Source organism: Cupressus sempervirens, chromosome 9, assembly GCF_028749045.1.
Source record: "Cupressus sempervirens isolate cs-2001-9-10 chromosome 9, ASM2874904v1, whole genome shotgun sequence".
In the NCBI taxonomy this organism is placed as follows: domain Eukaryota; kingdom Viridiplantae; phylum Streptophyta; class Pinopsida; order Cupressales; family Cupressaceae; genus Cupressus; species Cupressus sempervirens.
Genome location: NC_143126.1, coordinates 447,909,189 through 447,937,053, shown reverse-complemented (window position 1 = coordinate 447,937,053; position 27,865 = coordinate 447,909,189). Strand labels below are relative to the sequence as shown.

Here is a 27,865-nt window from a genome sequence, read left to right as displayed (position 1 = left end):
TATAGTGAAATGGAAGTGAGCATGATTTAATAGGTGCAAGTCATGCTATTTATCTGGCAAGCATGTGAGAAATTCTTTTTTAACCATAGGGTAGCCATATGGAGGTTCATGTAATGCAAATTGTTGGGAGTTATGGTTGCATTCTCATGAGGGAAAATGAAGAACTTGTCTTTCCTTAGAATGAGAGTTTACCACGACTGCATGCAAGTAAATGAAACCTTGCATATGCAACTTAGAGAAGTAGATGGAAGAAAGAGAAGGAACAACATATATACAAAAAACTATGCAAATTTGAAAATGGAAATTGAAAGATTTGCAACAAGACTTTCAACAAGAACAAATTGCCTTAAGAAAAATAAGGGAAAAACATACCTCTCTCCACCAACCACAATAGAACAAGTCTTTTTCAACTCTTTGACAAATTTGAAATTAGATCGAAGAGATTTCAGATTAAGATTTGTTTAGCATCACAAGACATATATAAATTTAGAAATTCAAACCTTAAGAATAGTCAAGGTTCGAATTTGGACAACTGTAGATAGTTAGAGAGATAAAGTGCCCAAAACTTGTACCAAAACTTGACTTAGCAATACCATATGCAATGGCTTGGTAAAATGACATCTAGGGCATATTTCTTCGCTTGAAAATGATGAAAAACAAGTTGGAAATAACAATAAATACCCTAAGAAGCTGCTAGGAAGGATTTGAATGTTTAAAACGCTCACAAATTTGCTATTTTGGCAAAAAACGTGCCCTAGATGGGCTGTTTTTTACCAAAAACATGTCTATCAACGTGCTTTTACTCCCAAATTCACCACTTTGCAAAAGTGCCCCAAAAAGCTTTGTAATTGTGCTCAAAACATGACTTTTTTGAGTGAAAACACTTGGCAAAGGGTTACCAATACTTGGACACACAGTTAGAGAACATTTGCATGTGAAAATCATGAATAATAACCCTCCAAATCCAAGCTGAAAATGAAAAATGTGGTTTCGTTAATAAAACACATGCAATAATCAATATGCTTCCCTTCAATAAATTGCCACCAAGGCTTTTATAGAGGAAAACACATTTTTTTAAAAGCAAACACATTTATTTAAAACGTGCAATGTGACATAAAATTGTCACCAAGAATTAATATGAGAAAACACAATTCATAACGCGTTTTTAAGAGGTATTAGCATATGGAAAGAGCATGCTTTCACTTGTGAAATTGCCACTAAGGATACTTTGGTAGAAACTTAGTGAAAACCACTCTTTTGGAAGTCACTTCCGTGTTCGGAAATACATGCAATGGCTGAGAAAATTGCCACCATGCCTTACGCGCACTTCTATGACTAAAAAATATGTTATTTTAAAATACATGCAATCAGATCAAAAATCGCTACCTATGCTTAGGCTAGGTAGAAATGGGTTTTTCAATATCACATACACATGCAATTGGGTCCAAAATCGCCATTTATGTCTAAGTTAAATGAAAACTCATTTTAGACATGCATTTACATGTTATAAAGACATGCTATTTGATTTCAAAAGTTCCATAAGTGGTAATTTTAAAAGATGTATATGCAATGGGTTAGAAAATTCCTTTTAAATGAATTAGTATATATAAAATAAATTTATACATGCAAAAACATGTGTAAATGGGTTAGAGTCTGCCACTTACATTGATTTAATAAGTTTTAAATATGCAAATGCATATTAAAAATCCACTTAACACATTAAAATGTGTTATTGTATTGAAAAAGTCCATTTAAATTAATGCTGGGACTTATATTTTATTAGAAGTGGGTTTTCACATACTGATTTGCATGTTGATATATGCAATGAGTATAAACACACCACTTTTAAGCATTTAAGTTGTCTTATGTAATTAAATTTAATATTTAACTATAGTTTTCAATAAACTAACATGAAAAATAGACTTGAAATAGGCTAATTTCGTAAAACATTAAAAACTAGGTCAAATCAACTCATAATGAGTTGACATTTTAAAATGAATAACAAAATCCACTTTAATATATTAAATATTATTTTATATCATGCTTTTACCAATAAAAGTCCACTTTTATGAGGTTTTTAAATCGAGATATGTAGTTGTCCTGAAAAATCCAATTTTTTCCTTTATAACTTGAGCTAGACCACTCCAATTTTGACCTAAGTTAGCTCGAAACGAGCAGGATTCCAAGGGTATTTACCTAAGGAAACAACAAGACTAAAAACTATTTACAACACAAAGAAAAAATAAAGAAAAGACACAATAGTTTGCCAAAAATCGAGCGTTTGCAGTCAAAGAAGAAAAACTCTTACTAGCAAACAATTTTGGATTTAACTTGACATAAATCTTTAAAAGAATGTAGAGATAGGATCACATAGAGTACAATTTAGGGATAACAAATTGCTCCATGACACCTTATTGACACATTAGAAGAAAGAGGATGCACCTACGAATCCCTAAGAGAATTGCGTAGGGTTACCCCAATTTTGTGAAACCAAAATTTAGGATAGCATGTTGATAACCCCAGGCATGGAAATGTTTATATTGTAATGTCCCCGTCATAAAATAAATGTATTTAATTAAACCTTTTTAATGTGCCAATTGATTTAATATATTTCAGACCCATTTTTATTTTTGTTTCTGTAGTTTGTGTCACCATCGGCTATCTTTATACACCCTCGAAAAATTTCCTGATGGGTATTTAAGCACGACTTGTAGGTAGTCTTAGGTATGCTTTTGGATTTTTTTTTATGTACTGCGAATTCCTATTGGAGTTCTGGATCGTTCGCCATTTCAGAAGTGAAAGACCTTCCCTATTTGGCTTGCGCGGTTTCGGTGGGATTTAACCCTCACCCTATTCCATTTGTATGTTTCTTGATTTGATTCTGGCAAATATCGATGTATTTTGTAGAGTGACTTTGTTGGTATCTCTTGTTTGTATGTCTGAATTACTTGTCAAATATTGTTGATTACCAGGAATCGTATGTAACTCACTAGCCGTGGCACAGGACCTCCCTCACTCCATTATTCGATTTCCTTCTCCGTCCCGCACCATACAACTTTTCGTTTACTTACCGTATGGCTACCCAAGGCTCACCCTACGACCCTACTGCTACCGTATCGCCTGTTCCAGACTACTGTATGACTTCACCCATCACCGTACGGACATCCTTCTTGGACCGTATGGTCACCCCTTTGCCTCGTGATTCCACCTTACCTGATGCACTGACTACCCGAGGCACTGGGAAGACTAATTGAGGCATGGAGCAGAACTACCTGAGGCACTGGGAAGGCTAATTGAGGCACGGAGGAGAACTACACGAGGCACTGGAAAGACTAATTGAGGCATGGAGGAGAACTACTTGAGGCACTGGCAAGACTAACCGAGACACGAAGGAGAACTACTTGAGGCATTGGAAAGACTACTCGAGGCATGGAGGAGAACTACCGGAGGCATTGGAAAGACTACCCGAAGCACGGAGGGAGAACTACATGAAGCATTTGCTACTCGGAGAACAAGACAAGGCTACCTAAGTAATTGCCTACGGATCGAGATCACCTACAGGCTGAGTTCACCTTAGGAACATTAAATTGGTATTAGAATTTTTGATCCTGCTTGCCTGTGGAAGTGAATGCAAGTTTACACTCAGAGAAGAAGGTGAAATAACCCTATTGATAGAATGGCAGATCATCTGGATCCTATGGCAAAACTCATGAATCTTTTAAGAGAGCTGAATAGAAATCAAATGCAAATCAATGAAACCTAAAGGCTTATGCAAGAAACTCTACAAAAATTGGCTGGGGGAAAGACAACAGGAGAACAAAATGGGCATAGCGACAATTCTGTTTTGGGAAGGACAAAATTTCAACCCTCTCACTCTCGACCCTCGATACCTATGTTCCTTCCAAGGATGGAAGCACCACACAAAGGAAGAGAGCCCACTTTTCAGGAAATGTAAGAAAAACTTCGGCAAGATTGGCGGAATGCGAATATGGAAGGTGATATATCTTACAGAGACTATGTTGATCTAAGAATGAGATATTCTAGTGGAGGAAATTGTGGTTATTTTAATGATGATCTTAGGAGAAAGATCAAAAAGGTAAAGTTATCGCCATTTGATGGATTTGGAGTCATTACCGCACAGTCATGGGTCCTAAAGGCAGATACCTATTTCCAACTCAATCCAATGCCCGAAGAGGAAGCAATCAAGTTTGCTGCACTTCATCTAGAAGGAGTGGCGCATGAGTGGTGGCATCATGGATTGGTCACTCTTGGTCATGACCAAGTGACCTCTTATTTCGAGTTCACTGAGAGACTCATTGACCATTTCGATGTGAAGGATCCTAAGCTAAACTTCAAAGATCTAGCTCAGCTAAAGGAAACGGGCACAGTAGACAATTACATCACTGAGTTCCAAAGATTGTTAGCATTAGTCACAAACATCTCTGAAAGATGCTGAATTGTGTTATTTATGGATGGGCTGAGAGAGCCTTTGAGAGGTTGGATCAAAGGGTTCAACCTGTGTGCACTCAATGAAGCTATTAAGAAGGTGTGTGACATGGCCACATCTTCCTCCAAAACTCACACAACTACACCAACACCATCCCCACAAGAAGACAAGGACAAGGAGATGAAGATTCTCGACAAGAACTCCAGAGCAAAAAGCTCTGTTTCACATGCAAAGAACCATGGGGACCTGGTCATCGCTGCCTTGGGAAGGGAAAGATTCATTACATTGAGGTGATGCCTAATGATGACGAAGGACAAATACTTGCAGCAACTGATGAAGAAATTACCTAGCAGGAGAGAATAAATGCCCTAATACAAAAAGGTGGTTCCATTACTACCCTCACTACATTGACTGGAAGTGGTATCTTCAGGGTTCATGGCACACTTCATGGAAAACGAGTCCCAATCATGATTGATAGTGGCACCACACTCAATTTCATCAATTCATCTTTGGTCACTAGTAAAGGCTTGCGCGCAGTTGACCATGGAGGATTTGAGGTCAAGGTTGCAGGAGGAACCTTGTTACCTTGCACTCATGTGATCCCACGCCTACAAATTTCCATGGATGGATGGCTATGTACGCGATGAAAGATACAAAGTTATTGATGACATCATTTACTTTGACGGGAAGATCTACTTAGCGTCGGACTTGGAACTGAAGCAGCTGATTACGGAAGGTTTCCTAGAATCGGATGTGCATTTGCTTGGGGACAAGAAAATTCTGGGACGGGAGGACTGTAATGTCCCCGTCATAAAATAAATGTATTTAATTAAATCTTGTTAATGGGCCGATTGATTTAATATATCTCGGACCCATTTTTATTTTTGTTTTTGTAGTTTGTGTCGCCATCGGCTATCTTTGTAAACCCTCAGGAAATTTCCCAACGGGTATTTAAGCACGGCTTGTAGGTAGTCTTAAGTATGCTTTTGGATTATTTTTTATGTACTGTGAATTCTTGTTGGAGTTCTGGATCATTCATTATTTTAAAAGTGAAAGACCTTCTTTATTTGGCTTGCACGATTTCAGTGGGATTTAACCCTCACCCTATTTTGTCTGTGTATTTCTTGATTTGATTCTAGCAAATATTGATATATTTTGTGGAGCAACTTTGTTGGTATGTCTTGTTTGTATATTTGAATTACTTGTCAAATGTTGTTGATTACCAAGAACCGTATGTAACTCACTAGCCGTGGCGCAAGACCTCCCTCACTCCATTATCCATGATTTCCTTCTCCGTCCTGCACCATACAACTTTCCGTTTACTTACTGTACGGCTACCCAAGGCCTACCGTACGACCCTGCTACTACCGTACGGCCTGTCCCAGACTGCCATATGGCTTCACCCATCATCGTACAAACATCCTTCTTGGATCGTACAGTCACCCCTTTGCCTCCTAATTCCATCGTACCTGATGCATTGACTACCCGAGGCACGAAGGAGAACTACTTGAGGCACTGGGAAGACTGAGGCACAGAGGAGAACTACTTGAGGCACTGGAAAGACTACCCAAGGCAGGGAGGAGAACTACCTGAGGCACTGCGAAGACTAACCGAGACACGAAGGAGAACTACTTGAGGCATTGGGAAGACTACCTGAGACACAGAGGAGAATTACCTGAGGCACTGGAAAGACCTCCCGAGGCACGGAGGAGAACTACTAGAGGCACTGGAAAGACTACCCGAGGCACGGAGGGAGAACTACCTGAAGCATTTGCTACTGGGAGCACACGACAAGGCTACCTAAATAAGTGCCTACGGATCGAGATCACCTATAGGCCGAGTTCACCTTTGAAACATTACATATATCAGAGTGGAGTAGCAAAAGCTTGATGGTGAGTTACTCTTCATTGGTATGGTGGTAGTGCCAATTGATATAGACACAACGATAGTGCCAATTGATATAGACATGGTGTCAATGCCGACTAGTACGACACTAGTGCCAAAGGTGACAGTGTTGAATAACATGGTGGAAATGTCGATTGGTACAACATATTTTGGATCTATTTCTGGAGTTATACTTGTATGCTTTGATAGTGATTGATGTCATTTTCTGGTGTTTCTTGTTAGAAACCTTAAAATTATGTCTCATTCTACATCTTTTATGATTTTAAGTACTATGCACAAGTTAGGGGTTATATTAAGTGTTTGAAGATTTTGATTGTGATTAGTTCCTTTTAATATTTTTAGGGTCTGAATTTTCCTTTGAAATACTTATGTGCAAAGTATATATCTAGGAGTTGTATCAATGTTAGAATGCTGCAAGCTGTTAGATTGTGCTTGGAAAGATATTTGCTTCAGTCAAATTAATTGGTGTATCACCCATTTTTTATTAGTTGTGCAATATTTTAAGTCATCAATTACTTCTCTACCTCTTTCCCTCAAAAGTTTATTTAGTTTTGACAGTTAGGTGATTCATCATACAAAATCTAATAGGAACTGGCCTAGAACCGAGAGGTTTAGTCAGGTCCTAGGATATCCACAACCTTTGATTGATCCCATGTTACTCCAAAATTGCTAAAGTTTTCAGAACCTTGGCATTAGGGTGTAATTTCTTTTGGAGTTAATAGTACATTCTAGTCCATTATCTAGTGTTGGTTTTGTTGCCCTCTGACATCAGTGTTTTTGGTGTATGTGTGGTGGGCGATTATTTGTTTGGGTGAATAGGATCATATGTTGAAACCAATACACTTCAACAGATTGCCATAACTACTACACAGGTCTAGTATAGAGGTAGTATAAAATTAGTACAGAGATAGTATGGGTGTATCAAGTTGCCGTTGAAGGTGAATGAGTTGTGCGGATATGGCCTTGGTCATCATATGAATGAGGAGGCCTTCGGGTCTTCACATTGGAGAAACATGGATTCCTTCCAGGATTCAACATTTGAGGTATTGAAATAGACACTGAAAGTTGCTTTGGAGTGGCTTATCTCAGAGCTACACTTGTATTTAAAACGGCGAAGGAAAATTGATAGTTGCAGGCTTATTTAATGGGTAATTGAAGAGCTATTTCATTGGCGGCTACCACTGATTGAATCAGAAGTTCTTGATGAAGTTTTAAAAGACGGCATGAAGGGCATATAACATCATTGACCACTGCATATCTGTCATCCTGAACTAATTCATTCATAACCTCACATGCAAACTGATTCTTGGAATACTCAACTAATAGTTGAGATTTCCAATCTGTTGAAATCTTATCCAAGGAACATAAGGAAGAAGCTGTAGGCCTCCTCAAAAGTGCATCAACAACTGCAATAATTTGACAATGTGATCCATATTATCATTGACAGTTCCGACTATAATTTGACAAGCAATTTTTTGCTGATAAAGTTACAAGTGCTAGTCAGACCACTATTATTTATCCTTTGATATTGCAATGAACTTGAGCATTCAGGGAGAAAAGAACTCAGCCAAGTCATGGATAGAAATGTGAGCATTCATAGTGGATTATTGCTTTGGGAAACCGATTCATCCTTTTCATTTGATAACTCCTTAGAATCACTTGGGATACAAGTGTTGCATAGAATATTTGTGACCCTTTCCCCATTTCCTATTACAATTAAAACTCAGTCCCTTTACGTTTTTATTTCCTATCTAGTCTTAAGAGAGCCTATGAATTGTGGAGAGCTTAGTTCCTTTATTTGATGATTCCTTTTAGGTTTTGAAAGACGATGAGATGGCTAGTTGTTGTTGGGTTTCCACTTTTTCTTTTTGTACTATGCCAAGTCTAAAGAATCAAAATAGGTTTCTAGTTTAAACATGAGAACCTCAACTTGTAACTCCTCTTTGAGAGCATGTATGTATTTAGTTGGCCTTTTTTTCAAGTTCACTTTGATATTCCTTGATAAAATGTGCTTGGTATAATTTATTAATGGCACAACAATGTCATCATAGATACAAAGGCAAAGACAGTTAGGGCTTCCTTGTGAAATTTTGATGTGTTGAGAAATGAATGAGTCCAATCAAACCATTGATACAACTGAATGACTTCCTATTGGAAGTGAAAAGAGGCAAGGGAGACCTTTTGAACTTGGGGAATTTGGTAGAACTCAAAACATTGGTGGATCTTGCCCAATCAATTAGGAAGATTTGTTTGCCCAATCAATTAGGAAGATTTGTGGCATCACAGTTATGCAAGACTATATTAGTGGGAGAGGGAAAGACTACCCTAATTTAGGAAAGGGGAACTTGTATCAGAGAAAGGTTGGTCTCTATCAGTACTTCAGACTAGATGCTTGAGCTCCATTTGGCAGCAGATCATTTCCTCAAGTTATGACATCTAGATTGCCTTAGTTTACATTTAGTCTTTACTTATCAAGTTACCGAAATCTTAACATCAAATGGAACATTTTGACCTCTAAGAGTTAAAAAATAATCTGGACAGCAATTTGTTTGACTTAAATAATAGGGCAGGTTTTTTTTTTAAACAACTAATTCTGTAATGACTGCTGCAATGCTTCATCTAACTTGAATTGTTTGTAAACATTTTTGTATGATGTAGTGCAGCGGGTCCACGTACAATAGTAAGCGGGAAAGAAGTTATTAATTTGGCTTCAGCAAACTATCTTGGGCTAATAGGGAATGAGAAGATAACAGTTAGTGAACAACGACTCTGGCTTTTCTTCTGATTGTTTATGTGAGAAGTTACTATCTCTGTCCTGCAAAATGCCAAAATGAGATTCAACTAACTAATAATATTCTTTTTCAGGAAGCATGCAATGCATCCATTACAAAATATGGTGTGGGAACTAGTGGTGCTCGTGGCTTTTATGGGACTATTGGTGAGGAGATCACACTTCTGATTTATTGTAATATTTTATTCTTTAATAACTAGATAAATTTTTCAGCTTTTTATTGGAATACAAAATTGTGAGATTTAATCAAATGTTGATTATACCACAAGGAAACATGATAAAACAAAATCCCCATTAAGTTCAATTATTATAAAAACCTTAACATGCTATGTAATGGATACCCCTGTTCTGGCTTTTTGGAAAGTCTGATTTTTCAAGGAAATTCTGCTTTTAAAATTTTTTTTTTTTATGCGTTTAAAAAGATTTATTTGCAATGAAATGAACAACACTAAATTCTGAAAGTGACTAATACCACCAAGTAATTGTGAAGTAAAGAAAAAATTCTGATTTTATGGATTCCACTTTTCAGATGTAACTATACCAGGCAGTTAAAATTGAATTCAAACAAGGACATTATTGATGTATTCAGAAACTCCTCATTTCTCCAAGCCAGAAAGCTTAAATCACAGCAGAGCTCTGATTTCCTAGTGATTTGACTGCTGCTGATTGCTAATGATGCCCAGATCTGATTAAACGAGCACTTTGGTGTATGGTACAGTGTATGTCTGCAGCTACAGGCTAAGTACGGCTGGAAACCAAGTGTGCCAACCATTGAAAATATCTGATTTTTCCCTTAACACATCCAAGTTATTACAAGCTGGTAATCCCCTAGGCCGTACATATGCCTGTAGGAAACCCAAAAATGATGAGAATCAGAATATGAAGCTCAGATCTGCAATCTTTTGGTAACTTTCCTCTGATCCAAATCTGGTACTAATGAAAACTTCATACAAATTGGTGCCCACTCATAATATTTAACTGAACTGTACATAAGAAAACCCTTAGATGATCTCTCACACCTGTAGGTCTTCGATCTTCTGAGTGATTTCGTTCCTAGATGATTCCAATGACCGAAAACCCTTCTATAGAGCTCCATTTCCAAACTTCAATTGTGAAAAATCTTGGAATGAATCAATTCTCCTTCAATTTCCTTTCTTTACTCTTTTTACTTTCCCCTCCAAGCCATTCAAATTCCTTTTAGGTTTTCTCACTTTTTAATAAACCTGAAATAATTTTTTATTTTACTTAGTCCCCTTCCTTGGTATCAAACCTCATAAGGGGATTATTATTCATTATGTCAATTGGCCTCTTTATTAAGTTATAACTTAATTTATTACGTAGGGACTTGGGCCAATTATTTTATCTTAAAATGATTCTAATAATCATTTCTATTTTTAATATATTAAGACAGGAAATAATTAAATTATTTCCAAATTATTCGTAGCTCGCTCATTTTGACCTTGATCGGAGTTTTGTATGATGATACATGTCCACTGATGTTGTCTGACCAATATGAGCTAATTAGTAATTCCCTCCTAAAATTTACGGACTATCCTAAAGAATAGGAACTGTGCCAGAAGTCTCTAGGATGATCCCTTAGGTCTCTTGGTGTGTCCTCGACGAATCCCAATCTACCCCTAAAAAATAGGGACTCCTAAAATGTAGGAGACTGTCCTAAACTAGCCAAACTAGCTCACAAAGCCTTGATATGTCTCCATAAGCTCCTGAATGGGTCCCCTACACAGTCTGTTGGCTACAAGAACCATATTAGAGGCCTACCCCAAGTATCAACTGCTAAGGAGGGGACATTACATGCTAGGCTATAGTGTATAACATTATGTGGCATATATTTAACCTTATGGTTTGACTGTGCTCCATTCATATAAGGTTATATTTGGAGTCTGTTAATGAATATGTCTGAACCCTAAAAAGAGCTTAAAATATTCTTATCGAAATGCATTATCGATGTCAATCTATTAGTATGTGTATTTACTTATTTCATTGTTTTCTATAGTTTACTATTTTCTGTATGTGTTTTTCTGCTAAGATGTTTTGGAAACCTAATCTTGACAGAGAACATCACGTTCAAATAAATTGACCATTTGGTAGTTGCTGCTCACTCGCACTACTGTATTGTGCCTTTGATTCTTGATAACAATGCTTTGAATGGTTGTAAATTTATATTCATATGTCACTTACCTTTGCATCATATATATCTAGAAAGAGTTGGGTAGGGGTAGTAATTCTATATTTTGCTTGGTGTATTCAAAAGTTTGCTGGATTTTTTGGCAGATGTTCATCTTGATTGCGAGGCCAGAATTTCAAAGTTTTTGGGGACTCCAGACTCAATTCTCTATTCATATGGTCTTTTAACTACAACTAGTACAATTACCACATTTTGCAAGAAGGGCGATTTGATTATTGCGTGAGTTTTTCTATTTCCAATGCTACCTTTATACCATTTTCTAGGCATGTTAGAATCCTATATCTTTTCATTGTGAAAACCTTTCCCTTTATCCGTGATTCTCCAGAACTAGATGAGTGTTACATTGATAGAAGAGATGGAACTATTGGGATGGGACCATTGCCTTAGAAAGCCGTTATTCCTATTACTAGTTGTGACTGGTACATTTATATTGTGCACTCTCTTTTAGACACATGTGCTTAATATACCTTCCTATAATTTTATGACTATACACATTCATTCATTAAACAATTACAGTTATCTCTAGAACATATCCAGGTTTAGGATGTTCTCTATTTAACAATATGTGACATGTTAATGATTTTGTGAATGCATACTTCCAAATAATCTCAAGTATATCAGATTTGTTTGAATTATTTCATTAAAAATTAAAACATATATGCAATGGGAACTTTCATCTCATATGTTTGTGCTGGTATGTTTGCAGTGATGAAGGTGTACACTGGGGAATTCAAAATGGGCTATTGCTTTCGAGAAGCACTGTAATTCTTTTTAAGCATAATGATATGGGAGCTTTAGAAGAGATCTTAGAGGAAGTCTTGTTACAAGATAAACGAGTGAAAAAAGTGCTGACTCGACGCTTCATTGTAGTTGAATCCATTTACCAGGTATTCCTGGTAACATGTTGGAATTTTATTATTTATTGGTTTGTCATAATATTATTATCTCCTTAGTTTGCACTTCTTTCTAGTAATGCTGTTTAGTGTGCTAGTTTACTAAATGCTTGTAATGCCTCGGTTCAAGTTAAAAAGATGTTTACAGTTTGTAGCATAAAATCATGTCTTAGAATCATTGCTAAAAAGTGTAAATTTACTTAGCATTATGTGATATCCTCATCATAAGATCCATATGATCAAATAAATAATAAAAATATAATATTAATAATGATACAGTATAATTTATTTTCATATTATAATAGTGCATAATATATTAATATGAGAATTAAATGTCATATTAAATGATAAAATATCATATTTAGATTAATAATCTAAATATATAAAGTACATATATTATGCATTATATGTAATAATATTAATATTAATATAATAATAGTAAATATAATTGATATATTATTAATATATATACGTTATAATATAATTATTAGAATATAATTTAATTTTTGAAAATACATGACTCTTAATAAAAATACTATATATATAGAGTTTTAACATTGAGAGAATATCATTCATAAATATGGAGAAAATATAAGCAATTTGTTTGCTTGGAAAAATGAAATAAATTAATTCAAGTCCAAATAGGGGACATTACACGTTAACCCCTACACCTTTCCCCAGATTTTACAAATGTTGATTTATTTTTATTAGTAAGGAGAGGCCCCCCTACCTTTATATTCAAAAGATGTTTTCTTTTACAAATATATATTTTACGTTCCCCAGAGATGTGTTCCCCTCCCCCCACCTAAAAAAAAAAAGAAGAAAAAAACCACCATGCTTCGGGAACGGAAAACTCAGAGATGGGAGAGAGAAAAAAGGGGGACGTTGTCATCGGTAAATATTGCGTAGCCGACAGGTGGTTGTCATCGGTAAATATTGTGTAGCCGACGGGTTGATGTCGTCGGTTATTGTTATGTAGCCGATGGACCCCTTCAGAAAGGTTCTTCGGGAAGTATATGTACAGCATCTAAGATCAGTGTAATCATCATTGTAAGCATTATGTAATCTCTTCGGCATATATGTGAATAATAAAAAAGAGTACTGCTGTTACATGTTCTTGTTCATTGTCTATATGCATTAATCTATTTACCCTATACGGTAAACATTTGACGTCATTGCCCAATGGACCTGGAACGAAGGCAGAGGAATGAAGACTAATGCCGAATCAGTTGAACAAAAATAAGAATAAACTAAAGAAAAAAGATGAAATACGCACAGCACAAGGGAATTTAATTTTGGCACAACAGGCCGAGCGTGGATGGAGGTTTCAGTAGATTGCCGACGGACACTAAAACACCGAGGAATTGATGAAAGAGACTCGACAACGGTTGGATTTGGTGGAAGAAGCAAGGGAGGAATTTCTGAACCTGTATACACCGAGGGAAGAGAATCCAGACAGAAGGGAATTAACTAGCACGGCTCAGAGTGTCGAGGGAGCACGAGCATGGAGTGAACTCTTCGTCCAAAATACACTTTCGGAACAGACAACTTCGCTTAATGAAGATCCTTCTTCACCAAAGAACGCAGTTGTTGGAAATAAGACAACTGTCCGAAATAGCGCCAGCGTCAGAGTGCAGAACAATGCCAGTGTCAGAGTCCAGAGCGCCGGTGTTAGAGTGTCGATCAGTGCTGGTGTCAGAGTGCCGAACAATGCCCGTACACAAAATCAAGTAATAATTGCAAGACCAAAGGAGAAGTTGCCAAAGTTTGATGGTGATGGAACGATCGATCCAATTAGACACTGCAAGACATGTGAAACAATTTGGACGGCGAATGGTGTAACTGACATAGACGAGTGAGTCTGACAATTTTCAACAATCATAAGGGGTGTAGTAGTTGATTGGTTTGTTGACGCCGATCCCCAAAAATTTAACTACATGAGTGGGAGTTAAAAAGGAGTTTATCACCGAATTCCAATTGCTGTGAGATGACAATGAGATCGTCGTAGAAATCTACACCACAAAGCAAGGGAAAAATGAAACAGTCTATGTATATGCCAGAAAACTAAAAGAATTAATAAATAAGATGGAAAGTAAGTTGGCAGATGGGCTGAAAAAGCGATGGTTCATTGAAGGACTATGCGTGGAGTTAAGGAAGAAAATGAAGATTGTGCTACCATCATCATACACCGAACCATACAATTGGGCGATGGACTTAGAGAATGAACAGAAAACGAAAAAGAAGAAGAAAAGTAGCTCATCTGACTCAGATGACGCGTCTTCGGAAGAACATAGCAGTGATGACGAAAAGGGCAGCAAGAAGGTCCGAGCTGTCCAGAAGGATATGATTAGAATGATGAGGGAATTTAAAAAAATGTAGAAAGAAACGAAGGGAAACGAGCTATGGTGCACAGAATGCAAAACAGAAGGTCATACGAAGGGATCCTATCCGAAGAACCAGTTCTGTGAGATCTGCCAAATTATGGGACATTCCACAAAAGAATGCCCCTTCAATATGAAAACAAGAGGATCTCAACAAGTGCTCTTGACATAGGAGACTTCCACGTCAGGAGGGAGTAGAAACACCAACAATGATGGTGCCACTTTGGGTGGGTACCAAAATAATAGAAGAGGGCAAAACAACAATACCAATAGCAATACCAACAATAATAATGGGAGCTGTAGCCGAATTCAGTACGATGTGAACGGTAGCCCGATAGTTCAATGCCGAGCATGCAATTTGTGGGGCCACTTTGCATGAAACTGTACATCGACAAACACACCGAAGTTGTTATGCAGATGGTGCGGTCCGGGAGATCATGAAAATGCCAAGTGCCTGAAATCAGGAGTCAATTTGATGAAATGGCCTTGAACTGAAAGCTACTGAATTACAACAAAAGAAAACTGAACTACGACAAATTTTCAAATACTTGGTGCACAATTGTTAGATAATTTCAGATGCAATGTTTCGAATCATCCACCAAAATAATGGTTATTAGAGAAATAACAGTGGCAATGTATATATTTCATTCAAGCTTCGAATAGAGTAATATTTAAAGAAAACCTTGGGAATTTCCTTGCGTGAGCAAAAAAAACCTTACACTTCTTCCTATTAGCTGCGAACTCACTGTCAAACCCGAGCCTGTCCCGATCTGTTAATGAATCGTTCTGATGACATCCGATGGGTTTGCTATATTAATACTTGGAACCAATAAAGCTGAGTCACGTATCCCGATTCTGCCCTCATTTCTGATTAACATTGTCGCTGGATATTGAATGTGAATTTTTTTAATATGATTCGCGACCCGTGATTGGAGCCCGACGGTAGAACGAAATCCGTCTGGTATTAGGAAAGATCGTGCCCTGGTCGTATATTAATTTGGAGCGGTTTGAAATATTCCTCCTATCTTCCAATGATGCTTTCAGCTTCGGACGTTCATGTGCAGTGTTGTGAGGTTTTCACACATCGCCCCAAAATCTTGGGGACCCCCTTTTTAATCGCCTTTAGGGCCAGCGGAGAAGGTTAGATGTATTTTTCGCCCGGTTTCAACTTGATTTTCCAGAGCTATCAGTTCTATCCTTAGGCCGAATAAGTTCAAAATTGATTTCAACTTGGCAGGATAAGATTGTGAATTTTGTACTTAGACGATTTCTTTTGAAAATTTGGATTTAATTGTAAATTTGAATGATTTTCAAATAAGGAAATTTTTCGTTAGACTTAGGTTCTTGGAAAATCTTTTTTTTTTTGGTGAAATAGAATTTAATTTTGTAAGATGAAGTTAAATTGCAAAATCGATTTTTACTCTAGAGGCAATTTTATTTTTTGTCATAAAATTTTAATTATTTAGCAAAATCGATTTAGAGGAAAATTGCAAAAATTGGCTTTAATAGATTAAATTTGCCTTGAAAGCTTTTGGTATTTAATGAAATTGGTAAATTAATATTAAGAAATGGCTTTTGGTTAGCCAAAATTCAACTTCAAGGATGTATTAATTAGCAAACCCTCATTAAATAGAAATTTTTAGCATCCCCAAGGCACCATTCAATTTCGTTTTGCAATTTGTGGTTAATTAGTAAATTAAAAGTGCAGTTTTCATTTTAGAAAATTAAAATTTTGGCAAAGTATTTAAAGTGGGCCACTAACTTAGCTTTAATTTTGTTTTTTTTTTTCCTCTATAGGACCAAGTCGGCCAGCCTGGGAGGAAGGTGAAAGCTGCTATAAAGGGAGTCCCCTCCCATTTCATTTTCATCAATTCATTTGCTCCTCATGCTTGGGCGAATTTGAAGCAAGGGCAGATTTCCAGACTTGGGCGAAATTGGTGGAAGGCAGTTTTTTGGCGATTTTTGGGCAATTTCTCCATTGCCATTGTTGGGCGATTTGTCTAAGGGCCAGATTTTTTGCGTTTTTGGGGATTTTTGCTCCACTTTGTGGGCTGCGATTTGTGCCCTAGGTGGCAGATTTTACAGATTTTGCTCCTTTGCTTGGGCGAATTTTGTGGAAGGGCAGATTTTTTTTCATGCTTAGCCGAATTTTGTGGGAGCCGAATTTTGTGGGGGCCGAAATTTGTGGAAGACAAAATTCTGATTTTCTAGAGGGGCTGCAATTTTTATATCAGATTTGGGCAATTTTGTTGGGAGAAGAGATACATATGAAAGTTTGATTTTTGCATAGAAGGCAAGTGTTGGATAAGCTTAGAGGCATTGTTTTCTAATTTGCAAAGGGATTTGTAATTCTTTGATGTCATATCCCGGGTTCCGAAAAGTTGCTGTAAGATTATTAGTTAAGGTGAAAGTCATCATCTAGAGTTGCAAGGAGTGCTTAAGCTGACATCCATTCTTTCGCTCTTTTCTAAGAATTGCACTACTTGGTTCTTCTTGCCTTTTGGTCCACCACTCTACCATCGCGTAATAGGGCGACGAGCATGGAGGATGATAGTGCAAGTAAGAATCCCAAGCGGGCAAATGCTAAGAAAGACAAAGAGGATATGACGCCCAAAACTTCCTTCTTCTCGAAAATGAAGAAAATAACCGATACTAATATCGCTACAGTGGACATGATACGGATGAGGGACAGACTAAAGGAAGGACAATCCCCCTTGGCAAAGAGGATATACAAGAGCGAAATTGTACATGCAGCAGCTTTTCCTCCTACTTTGCCTTGTCCGGAATTGATTATGGAGTGTGCATCCGGATTTGATCTAGACAGTAAATCCATCATTTTTGGCGAAGGGAAGAGAGTGTTGGCCAACATTGGCGAACAAGCAATTGAAGAGACATTTAATATTCCCCAGAGCAAGGGCATGACAGTTGTAATGGTGGATCAGGCGGCCAAATCATTTCAAGGTAACCAAGAGGCCTACTTCTCACATCTAAAGCGGAATTGGATACACGAAGGAAGGAAAGGAGTTAACAAATCAACAAGGCTTACAGTGGCAGATTTCAAGCCGGAATATGGCGATCTCATTGTTCTTCTCAGCCGGATCATGGGCCTAGCTCAAGCTATGCAATTCGAAAACTGGATGTACTTCTTCATTGATGAAATTGAAAAGGGAAAAGGAAAATTTGATTGGGCTAGGATCATAAGTGAAAATTTAGAGTTGCAACTTAGAACAGTTCAAAACCAAAGGCAATTCTACATGGGATCCTATCTGTTTTACTTAATTGCTAGATTGTATGAGAGTCCGGGACTTAGGGCCTTAGGAGAGATTGGTAATGGGCCGGGGCAATATTTGGTGCATGAATGCTATCCGCAGCTTCATTTGCACAATAACAAGGATTACAAGATGTTTTGCGATGCATTCGCCATGAAGACAGTAAGGGTCTTACAAGGGGCGCCTGCTAAGAGACTTTCATCGGAAGCAGAAGCAAGGATTAAGAAGTTTGGGAGTTGGTTCATCCAATTCCCGCAATTCACATACATTAGAGTGGCAGGAAGTACAGTTTGTCCCAAGAGGCTTCCAAGATACCCGCCCGACAAGGTAGTTTTGATGGAATTGGCTAGGCAGCTTGAGCACTATGATAGAGTAATGAGGAATGAGGGGAAAACAGGCGTTTCCTTCTCAATTATAATTGGCAATGATAGTTGCCCAAATCGGGCCACCTTTGAGGCTGCGGAAAAGGAATTGGAGTGGTATCATCTAGGATGGTACAGAGCAAGGCAAGGATTCGACCCTGTTGGTCTTATCAAGGCATCTCATGGAAGCGAATTTAAGCATGTTCCCACTATAGAGGACTTTTGGGCCAATGCAAAGGATGATTTTCACGTGAGAAAGCTAGCTTTCTCGAGATTGTCGGTGAACATGATGAGAGATATCAGATGGAGAGGCCTTGATATTCCCGATCAATTGGAGGATGATCGTAGTGTGTTGAGAGAAGACTATGAGACAGTAGTTGGAACAGAGTTGAATCCAGTGGATTGGGACGATCATCAGGATCCTTCCTTGGAGGCAGTCACAAGGACAGTAGATTTGCATACTGAGTCGTGGTATAATGCCAAGTTGAGAAAGCTACAAAGACAAAAGGTTCTCCTTACTTATGAGATGATGAAACCGAAGGAAGGTCTAGTAGAATCAATCGGACAGAAGGGTGAAGGAAGTGGCCGGCAATCGGAGACAGTTAGAAATAGCAAGAAGAGGGCTTTGGAGGTAGAGAAAAGCCAAGAACGTTCGGAACCTCCAACTAAGAGACAGCGGGCAAAGCCGTCAAGGGAGAGTATAACTAAGGCTAGAAGCCAAGAGGTCAATTCGAGTGATAAAGGGGCCGCAGTGGAGGTGAGCTCTGATTCGGAATCAAGTGGCTACAGTGAAAGTACGGAGTACTCCCCTCTCTCGGAGAACCAGCAAGGAAATATGGCAGAAACTAGTAGAGAAGAAGATGGGCCGATTGATATTGAAGAGATAAGTCAGGCGTCTAAGGCCGTTGGTGATGCTTTGTTGGTCGAACCGAATCCGGATTTGGGAAGATGCACTGCACCACTATGGTTAAGGCAAATGCTTATGCCGAGAGGCGAGGTGGTAATGGCTCACGCAGTTGATGATATCCAAGGACTAATAGAAAAGGATGATAGCGAGAACCAAAAACAGATGGCAAATACGGTGGCAAGGGTAATCAGAAGCGACAGTGATGGTCACCGAAGGGTTCAGATTGCTATACCAACAGTCAATAAGGCAGCGGATGAGATTGCAGCCCAGGAGTACGAATTAGTAGAACATAATTTGGGAAGAAATACAGATGATATGGAATGTGAGGAGGTTCAGGAAGGCATAGCATCAATCAGAGAAAGATTGAGGAAGGCAAACGAAAAGATAGTAAAGTTGGAGGCCGAAAACAAATATTGGAGAGATTGCCAGCCAATCCAACAACTGCATCAGGCAACCCTTCCTCAAGACAGCGGGAGCAATTCAGAAGAGGTATCAGCTCAGTTACATGAAGTAAGGGGTTGGATCTATGATACAATCCAAGATGGGCGAAATTTCTTGCCCTCCTTCATCTCAACATTCCAGTCATTGGTGACTGTTAGAAACAAATTCAGATTATTTGAAGAGGAATGGAAGAATTTTCTTCCCATCAAGGATTTGGTTATTCCTAGGCTGCAGGCGTTCATTAGGCTACCGGAGGCATATTTGGAAAGAGCCCGGTTGGTTGATGAGAGAGGATTGAGCATAGTTGAATCTTGGTATGTCGCATTGACTACCAGATTCAGAACACTTGAAGAAATTCATGATGAGATTGCACAACACGGCCCAAGCGTCGACACTTCCATTTCGACCATGATGAGCGACGTTGGGGTGGCGCTTGATTTTGAGGGTATTAGAGAGGAGGATGTCAGTGAGACAGGATTTGGATCGAGATTGGATGAGTTAGGAAAGGCTGCCGTCAAAAGGAAATATCTGAACACCCTTTCCTCACTCAATGCTTTTATTGGGTTTGCAAAGGAATATGAGAAGGATCATGAAAGGATACTACAAGCAGCAAACAGTGTGGCAAAGTCAGCAGAACTCCGAGCGAAGCACACACCTTGTCCTCCTATGGAAGAAGTTAACGAAAGGCTAGCTAAGTTCATTGCCTTAGCTAAAAGAACAAAAGAAAAAGGAAGAATTATATTAGAAGATCATCTTATGTAAGCCCAAGTGGCAACTTTCTATTTCTTCTAGAATAGGACAAGTGTTTGTTTCTGATTGGCCACCATTTTGGTGCCTTCTCATTGGTTGCCACTTTTGCACTTTTTCATTGGTCCATTGATGAGGTGGCATCTTCTCATTGGCCGATGGGGTGGCAACCCTAATTAGGGTTTTGGATCCAATCTGGATCGTCGATCTTGTTTTGATCTCTACCGTCCATTGTATTTTGGACCTCTATATAAGGCCATTGGCTCTCATTTGTAAAGGGGAGGGGTTGGAGAAATTGTTGCGAAAATAATACCAAAGTGCTCTCTTTTTCATTGCATGTTGACTAAGAACATTGGGTGTTATTGCATGTTTTCTACTTCCACATAGTTAAATTTTCTTTTCAAGTTGAAGCAATTTCATTTCAAGTTGTTAGAGTAAGAGTAAAATAAAATGGATAGTTGCATGGTAGCTTTGGTAGATGTTTGATAGGGGTCAACACTAGGCCACTAGCATCCTAGCGGCTGGTTGGGAGGCTTTGTGTGGTGATCTAGTTTACTTTCCTTTGAAGCGTTGCATCTATGGAGGTAGGGCCGCTGGTTAGCCTTCATTAGATTCGATCCCCGTCCATCTGCTAACCTTCCATTCTTAGGAGTAGGAGTAGTTGAGTAGCCAAATTTCATGCTTAGAAGAGGTTAGTTAGAGAAGTAAACCAAAACATCGGCATTCTCACCTTTCATCGCCATTCACCCTACATTGCCATCATCGCGCCATCAACATCATCTAGCATTCACACCGAACCACCATCTCCATTTTCTCACCAAGATCCAAATTTTTCTCAAACAAGAAAATGTAAGGCCGCCTACGTGATTACCAGCAAATCACATTGATAAAACTGAGCGAGTATCCAACGGTGTAAGGAACATTGGAGTTATACTCATGTCCCATGAGAGATAACTTTTCAAGAGAGGAATTGTGTATTTGATATTCTGTATCAAGCATCCAATTACTAATATGTTATGTAGTGACACAAAACTCGCATCAACATGCAGTCCCACGAAATGCGTAGAAACTGGCTGCTTCTCAGACCGGATATTGATTCGAATAGTTTCCTCCTGTGGTGAGAGAAGTTAAACCCCTAGATGCAAGCAAATGGATATGCCTTCAGCCCGTCAATCTTTGACAATGGTGTATGTTAATTGTGGGTTCTATCAAGTAGGATATCAGATTGTCCTCCGTTGCTGGTGGTTATAAACTCAGATTTCTTCTATTCGGCTGTTGCCCTTAACCAAATTCTTCGCTGTCACCTGTCTTCAATGAAACGTATCATTCAGAATTGGCCTTTGGCCACGAATTTAGCCCTGATGAAATGACTGCCGTGCCACCTCCAACGTGCAACCCTTCGGGGGATATTTCACCTCCTCAGTTATGCAGATCCAAGGGAGTTTTCGTTCCCAAAGACCTAATGGAAATTTGCAGACCAATGAATACAAATTGCTCTAATTAAAAGAGAAAACAAATCCACAAAACCGCTTGTGCAAATGGGAGCCTTATGTCCTCTATTTATTCACTTCGCTGAGAAGTTTCTGGAAGTTTTCCGGAATCATCTTTTATGATGTACTTCAATTATAAAACTTTATAAAATTAAATAAATAACTTTATAAAGTTAGAGTACAACCTTAATTTAATATTAGAACGAGTAGGCCCCACTTACTGAATTATTATTCTTTGAGAGCAAAATTGTAATCATCGGAAGACAAAAATGACCCTCGTACCATAATCATTTGCCTATGAGAGTCGATGATAGGCAAATCCCCTGTTAAAGTTATGTCGCTAAAAAGGGGACATGACATTTGATCACCATTGGGATAGACAAAGAGGAGGTTTTGGCAATCATATGAAAACAAGCAAAATTGTACTTGTTATCAAAATTTTTGCATGTGTAATATTTTAAGTATACATGCAATGAAAGTACAAAAGTGCTATTCATTTCATTCAAACAATAGAAATGTCTTTGTATTTATTTACTTTCAAATATACATTGATGTTTTCAAACAATGAAATGAATTAATATGCTGGAAAAAAATGATCTCACACAAGCCGTGAGTGTAGCTCATTGTACTAAATTTCTTTCATAAGAAAATACATAAACAGATATATATGAATGAAAGAAATAAAGAGTAGAGATAACCAGTCATTGTCTATTGCTTTGACTGGTTATAAACTCTTTCCCTGGCGCAGCAGAATCAAGCTTCATGATCTCCAACATTTGCAAAAAAAACATAAAAGCAACTGATGTTAGATCCCGAAGGATCTAAGCAATGACTACCTATCTCTACGACTACATATTCTATTTGTCGATGCATTTTGTCATGAAAGAAAAGTAAGCAGTGATATTGAAATCTAGTGTTGAGAGAAATACAATCATTTATGAGTGTCACGAGCCTGTGCTTGAACCTGATGAAGGATAGCCTAAATATCACATGAAATTCAGAGTATCCTAACAGTCAGGAGAACATCATTTCAGCATGCAGAGACAATGAGTATTCGGATGACTCTCAACATCTAAAGTTTCTTGTAACAATTTACAAACAAAGAAGACAGTAAAAGAAACTATCTCTGATATTGGTGCAATGAAGAGAATTAGTTATCTATTGGAAAATGGATTACTAATAAATATACAAAACTGAGCATTCCTTAGAATTTTTTTTTTAATTGCTGATGAGCATTTAAATTTGGACCAGAAAATTTAGATGCAGCTAAGCAGTATTAGAAAGTAAACATCTTCAACAATGATCATACATGAGGCAGAGATGGTATAGTATCGGTTTAAAATAGACCTTCATTCAGTTCAAGTGATGCTCTGCCTTCTTGCTAACAGGGAAATGTTGTCCTGCATTTTGTCACCACAAAATGTAGGTAACAGTACAAAACTTTTTCAAATTAGTTTCGCATTTCTTTGAGTTTATTTCATTATTTAATTGGTTAGTATTGATCAACCGATCGGTACCAATTGATACAATGAATCTTTTTATTGAAGGCCTTCGTCAAGTTTTTTCTGTTTTGCTTTTTGTCGAGCCTTTGCTTGATTTTTGAATCCTTCACAATCCGTTCTTTGCTTTTAAGTTTGTGTTTTCTTGTTTTTGGTCCTTTGAATTTGCTCATGTCATGCCTTTCGTTTTCCCCTTCGATTCGGTCTAACCTAGAGGTCAATCGGAGTTGTCAGTCAAGAGATATGGTTATTTTAGTGAATCAAAAGTGGACATTTTAGGTGCAATAGCACGAATTAAAAATATGATGTTATATTTTAATTTTGACATTCACTTTTTGAAAATATAACATTTTATTCACTTTTTGTTATGTTTTGAAGTTACTTTTCATTTAAATTTATAACTTAAAGTGACCATAATGCACTTTATGTTATAATTTTAAGTGGAGTTACTTTTTAATTTTTCACTTAAAGTGACTATAGAACTATATAGTTACTTTTTAAATTTTTGATTTTTAAATCAAATACTTATATAAATGTCACTTTAATATAATGTTTATGTATTATATTGATTAATATGACGCATAAATGTTATTTTTGACCCATATTGATGACATTTTTATAAAATTAAGTGAAATACATAACTTAAATGCCTCAAAGTGGACTTTTTATGTGCATATGCATGTAAAAAACCATGAAAAGTGGAAACTTTTTATGCTAATGCATATGAAAATTCACTTTGAGGATACTTTTCATGCCATTACATCAAAAGCTTGTAAAAGTGGACCTTTTTGATGCAATGACATGAAAAGTTGAGTTTTCATACTTGTGCACGAAAAAGGTAAGATATGTTTATAAAATATGTAAGTGACTCCAAAAAGTGAGATTTTGGAGACTTGCACATTTTAAAATATGTAATGGGCTTCAAAAAGTGAGATTATATCTCAAGACATATTTTAAAACATGCATTAAACTCAAAAAGGTCCTATTTTGCCTTCTTACATGTTTTAAAATATGTAATGAACATAAAAATGTCCTATTATGTGAAGAAAACATGTTCTTGCTCCAAAAACTTCCTATTTTGATCATAACTTTTGATTTTCTCTATGGATTTGAATGAAATCAGTTGCATTCATCATGTTTTGGAGAGATGATCATTTTGCCCTCATCAAAAATCAAGTTATTGCACCCAAAGCCGTGTTTGAAACTCCTAAGCTAGGGCACATTGTTTGTATAAAACTCCATAAATCTTCAAAGTTTGATCACATTTTTGTATGGAATCAAATCGTTTTAGCCCTATTTGCTGATTACATCACATAGCGATCACCATTTTTGTGTTTAAACATCAAATCGTTTTGTTTGGAAGATCACATTTTTTGCTTGGAAAAACACGTTTTTGCTTAAAATGCCTGAAAGATTGGGGTTTTAATCCACTTTTATGTGTTTTAAAGCAACTTTTTTGCATTTGGATCCATGTATATGCATTTGGGGAAGTCATTTTTGCATTCACAAGTCAAAAATGACTTTAAAATATGCATTTTTTTAGTCACGTTTTTGCAAAAACGGCCTAGATTTTTGAATAAAAAAAATCATATTTTTGTTCAAAAAACTCAAAAAATTGCATTTTCAGCCTATACATTTGATCAAAAGGGATTGTTTTTGAGTTTTAAATGCATGATATTGTTTTTGGAGACCATTTATTTGGCACTTTCATGTCAAATCCGACCATTGAATGTCCATTACATGCAAGTGCGGAAAAAATCAAAAGGTTGTTTGAAAATCCGGATTTAAGGGAGAATTGGTCTTAAGACTATAAAACTTGCTATTTTAGCTCTTTCTCCTTCATTTTTGGCACATATTCTTCATGGAAGGGGACCTTTTCTTTCTTACATTTTAATTCATGCTTATCCTTGCTAATTTTATGCATGAAATCATTGAATGAATGCCATTTGTAAGAATCTTTGCCTTTTAAAGTGCATTTTTTCTTTAAATATGAAGTTTTCCTTCATTTTGATGTTTTTGGTTTTTCCCCAAGTTCCAAATTCAAATTTCATCTTTGAAGTGCATTGCATCTTGGCATGTTTTGAGTTGTTTTTAAAGGTATGTTTTTCTTTTGTTTTGGTTTTGTGTGCTTGTTGCCGGTTTTTCTCCATTTTGGAGAAGTTGCAAGTTTTTTCCCAAAAACTTATTTTTCCTTCATTACATGCGAAAGCATTATCATTTCATTTTTTTTCACTTTCCATTTCCATGTCACAACACTTCATCTCTCACTCAATGAAATGTGATTACATGTTTTTCATCCCATTCGCTATCTGCATATGCATGTAATTCCATTTTCTGTTTCCATTTTCATCCATCTCATTTTTCGCTTCCATTCGCATGACACAATTACACGAAATGCCTTACATGTAATTGCATCCAAAAGGTCCAATTTTGACTAAAAGTCACTTTTTGTAAAGTCAAAAAGATGTCATTTTCTCCTCTCCATATGCATTCACACCTCCATGAGCAAATACATGTTTCTGTATCTTTCCATGCTTTCCATCTTAGCCTTCATCTGCATATGCATGTAAAGCGTATCTTTCACTCAGACTTGCATCTCATTTCATCCTCCACCTTTCGTTACATGTTGCATTTACATGTAATCCATTATCCGTGTAGTGACATCTTGAAAGCCCAAGTCACTTTTTGAAAATCAGCAATTTCCACTTACACGCATTCCCATGCGCCAATCACTTTACTTAAAAAAAAGAGTTAAAGGTGCTGATGGAAAGTTGTTCCGAGTGTACATCCGAACATCGTCAAGAAGGTTTTCAAAGTGTCAAAGACTCCAGTTTGTGCTGATCTACAAAGGAGAATTCACGACAACTTGAGCGAAAAAAGATGGATCACATCAAGTTTTCACATGATAATGGACAATTCATCTAAGAGAGCTAGAGGTTGTTAAAAGACGCAACACTATGGTTATCAACGTGAATGCAGCAGTACAAGGTAGAGGAACTCCCAATCCTGTTATCATCTAGGATTGCATCGTCAAGTACAAGGCCTTTCAAAATTGTTCTTTTCTCTTCCGTCTTCTTTCTTCTTCTTTCATGTTTGTAGTTGGAGAAGATGCATTATATGAAAAAGTGTAATTACATGTAATGTGAGTTACATGTGTATGTAAACAATGTAATGCGAGTTGAACGTGCAATTGCATGTAATCCTTTAGTTTCTGTAGTTAGACTTGGTCAAAGTTGGTTGAGTTGTTCCCACTTTTTCCTCACCCTTTTTCTCAACTTCTTTGCCTATATAAAAGAGTACCCTCCTCATTGTAAAATCATCATTATCTTTATGCAAGAGAGCTCTGGAGAAATTGTGCCAGCAGAACTTTGTTTTTGTAGCACTATTTTGAGAGAAAGTGAATACAAAGGAGCATTTGAGACTTAACTTTGATTAAGTGAGATTGTTATTTGTATGAATTGTAAGCTTTGTCTATAATTCATTCAAGTTACCTTTGATTCGTACTATCTTTTGTCATTGATATTGTATCTTGTGATTGATAGAAAAGAGTTAAGAAACAATTGAATCCTGAGCTTTGACCAAGAACAATTGTGAAAATCCATAGCTAGAAGCTTTGTCTGTAGCTTGTATTTTCATCTTGATTCGCAAAATAGTTAAATTGTTGTTACTTTTAGGAGTCTTTGTGCCCTAATTGTAAAGATTTTACCACATAGAAGTACAACAGGACTTAGAGCCAAACTGGTACGTTTTGGCTAGCCTTTGAGTTAGTTAAAATTAATCGGTATCCTTGTTTCCAGCTCGTGATAGAAGTGTAATTAGAGATTCACCTTGCCCATTATTTGCCTTACAAATAAGTGGATCCTTTCTTGAAAGTTAAGAAGAAAGGATAATAGTAACACCCTCTTTATAAATCTCTCTATTTCTTGCTTACCTTGAGTTGATCCAAGGAACAGTGAGAAGGGAGAGCCTTCCCTTTAAGGTAGGAGAGACACTGTCTCACATGCTGTGGCTGGTCATCCTATTTTGCGATTGAATTTTTACCCAAAATTGTCGGTTGCAAAATATCCACCCAACAGGAAAGATCTTAATCAAATGCCTTTCAACAATGAGAAAAATGACAAGTCGCTATTATCAGTAACAAGGTTTGAAATATACTCAAGAAGCTGTTATAAGATCTAAATAACTGATTACAAGAAGATAAAACAGTATGAACCGTGGAATAACAGCAATAAGGCATCACAGTCAGTTCTGAAAGCCTTGACTAAAATGAGAACCGGTGATATTTCAAAATGAATAACAACATAATTGCATACTATGATCTGATGTGGACTTTAAAATGCAGCCTGACAATGCTTGAAGACCCATGAATATAAAGTTCAATATTATATAAAGGTTGATCTAAATAAGGTGGCCATATGTTACTCAAGGAATTCATGATTTAATGAAACAATCCACACACAGATTTTCTCCCATTAAAGGTCTCTATGTTTTGGTAAAGAAGCAATAACTTGGAAAGAGTTTCCAGCA

The 27,865-nt window shown here is 37.1% G+C and overlaps 1 protein-coding gene across 4 annotated transcripts in view; it reads left to right on the top strand.

The window, feature by feature from the left end:
* The window catches only part of LOC149539232 (long chain base biosynthesis protein 1-like), a 279,274-nt gene that overhangs the window by 140,091 nt on the left and 111,318 nt on the right, over positions 1-27,865 (top strand). For all 4 annotated transcript variants that reach the window (XM_089799165.1, XM_089799164.1, XM_089799166.1 and 1 more), the window contains 4 exons: positions 9,011-9,104; positions 9,218-9,290; positions 11,436-11,568; positions 12,056-12,236. In XM_089799165.1, the coding sequence (XP_089655291.1) occupies positions 9,011-9,104; positions 9,218-9,290; positions 11,436-11,568; positions 12,056-12,236 (481 nt within the window). The remainder of the gene's footprint in view (positions 1-9,010; positions 9,105-9,217; positions 9,291-11,435; positions 11,569-12,055; positions 12,237-27,865) is intronic.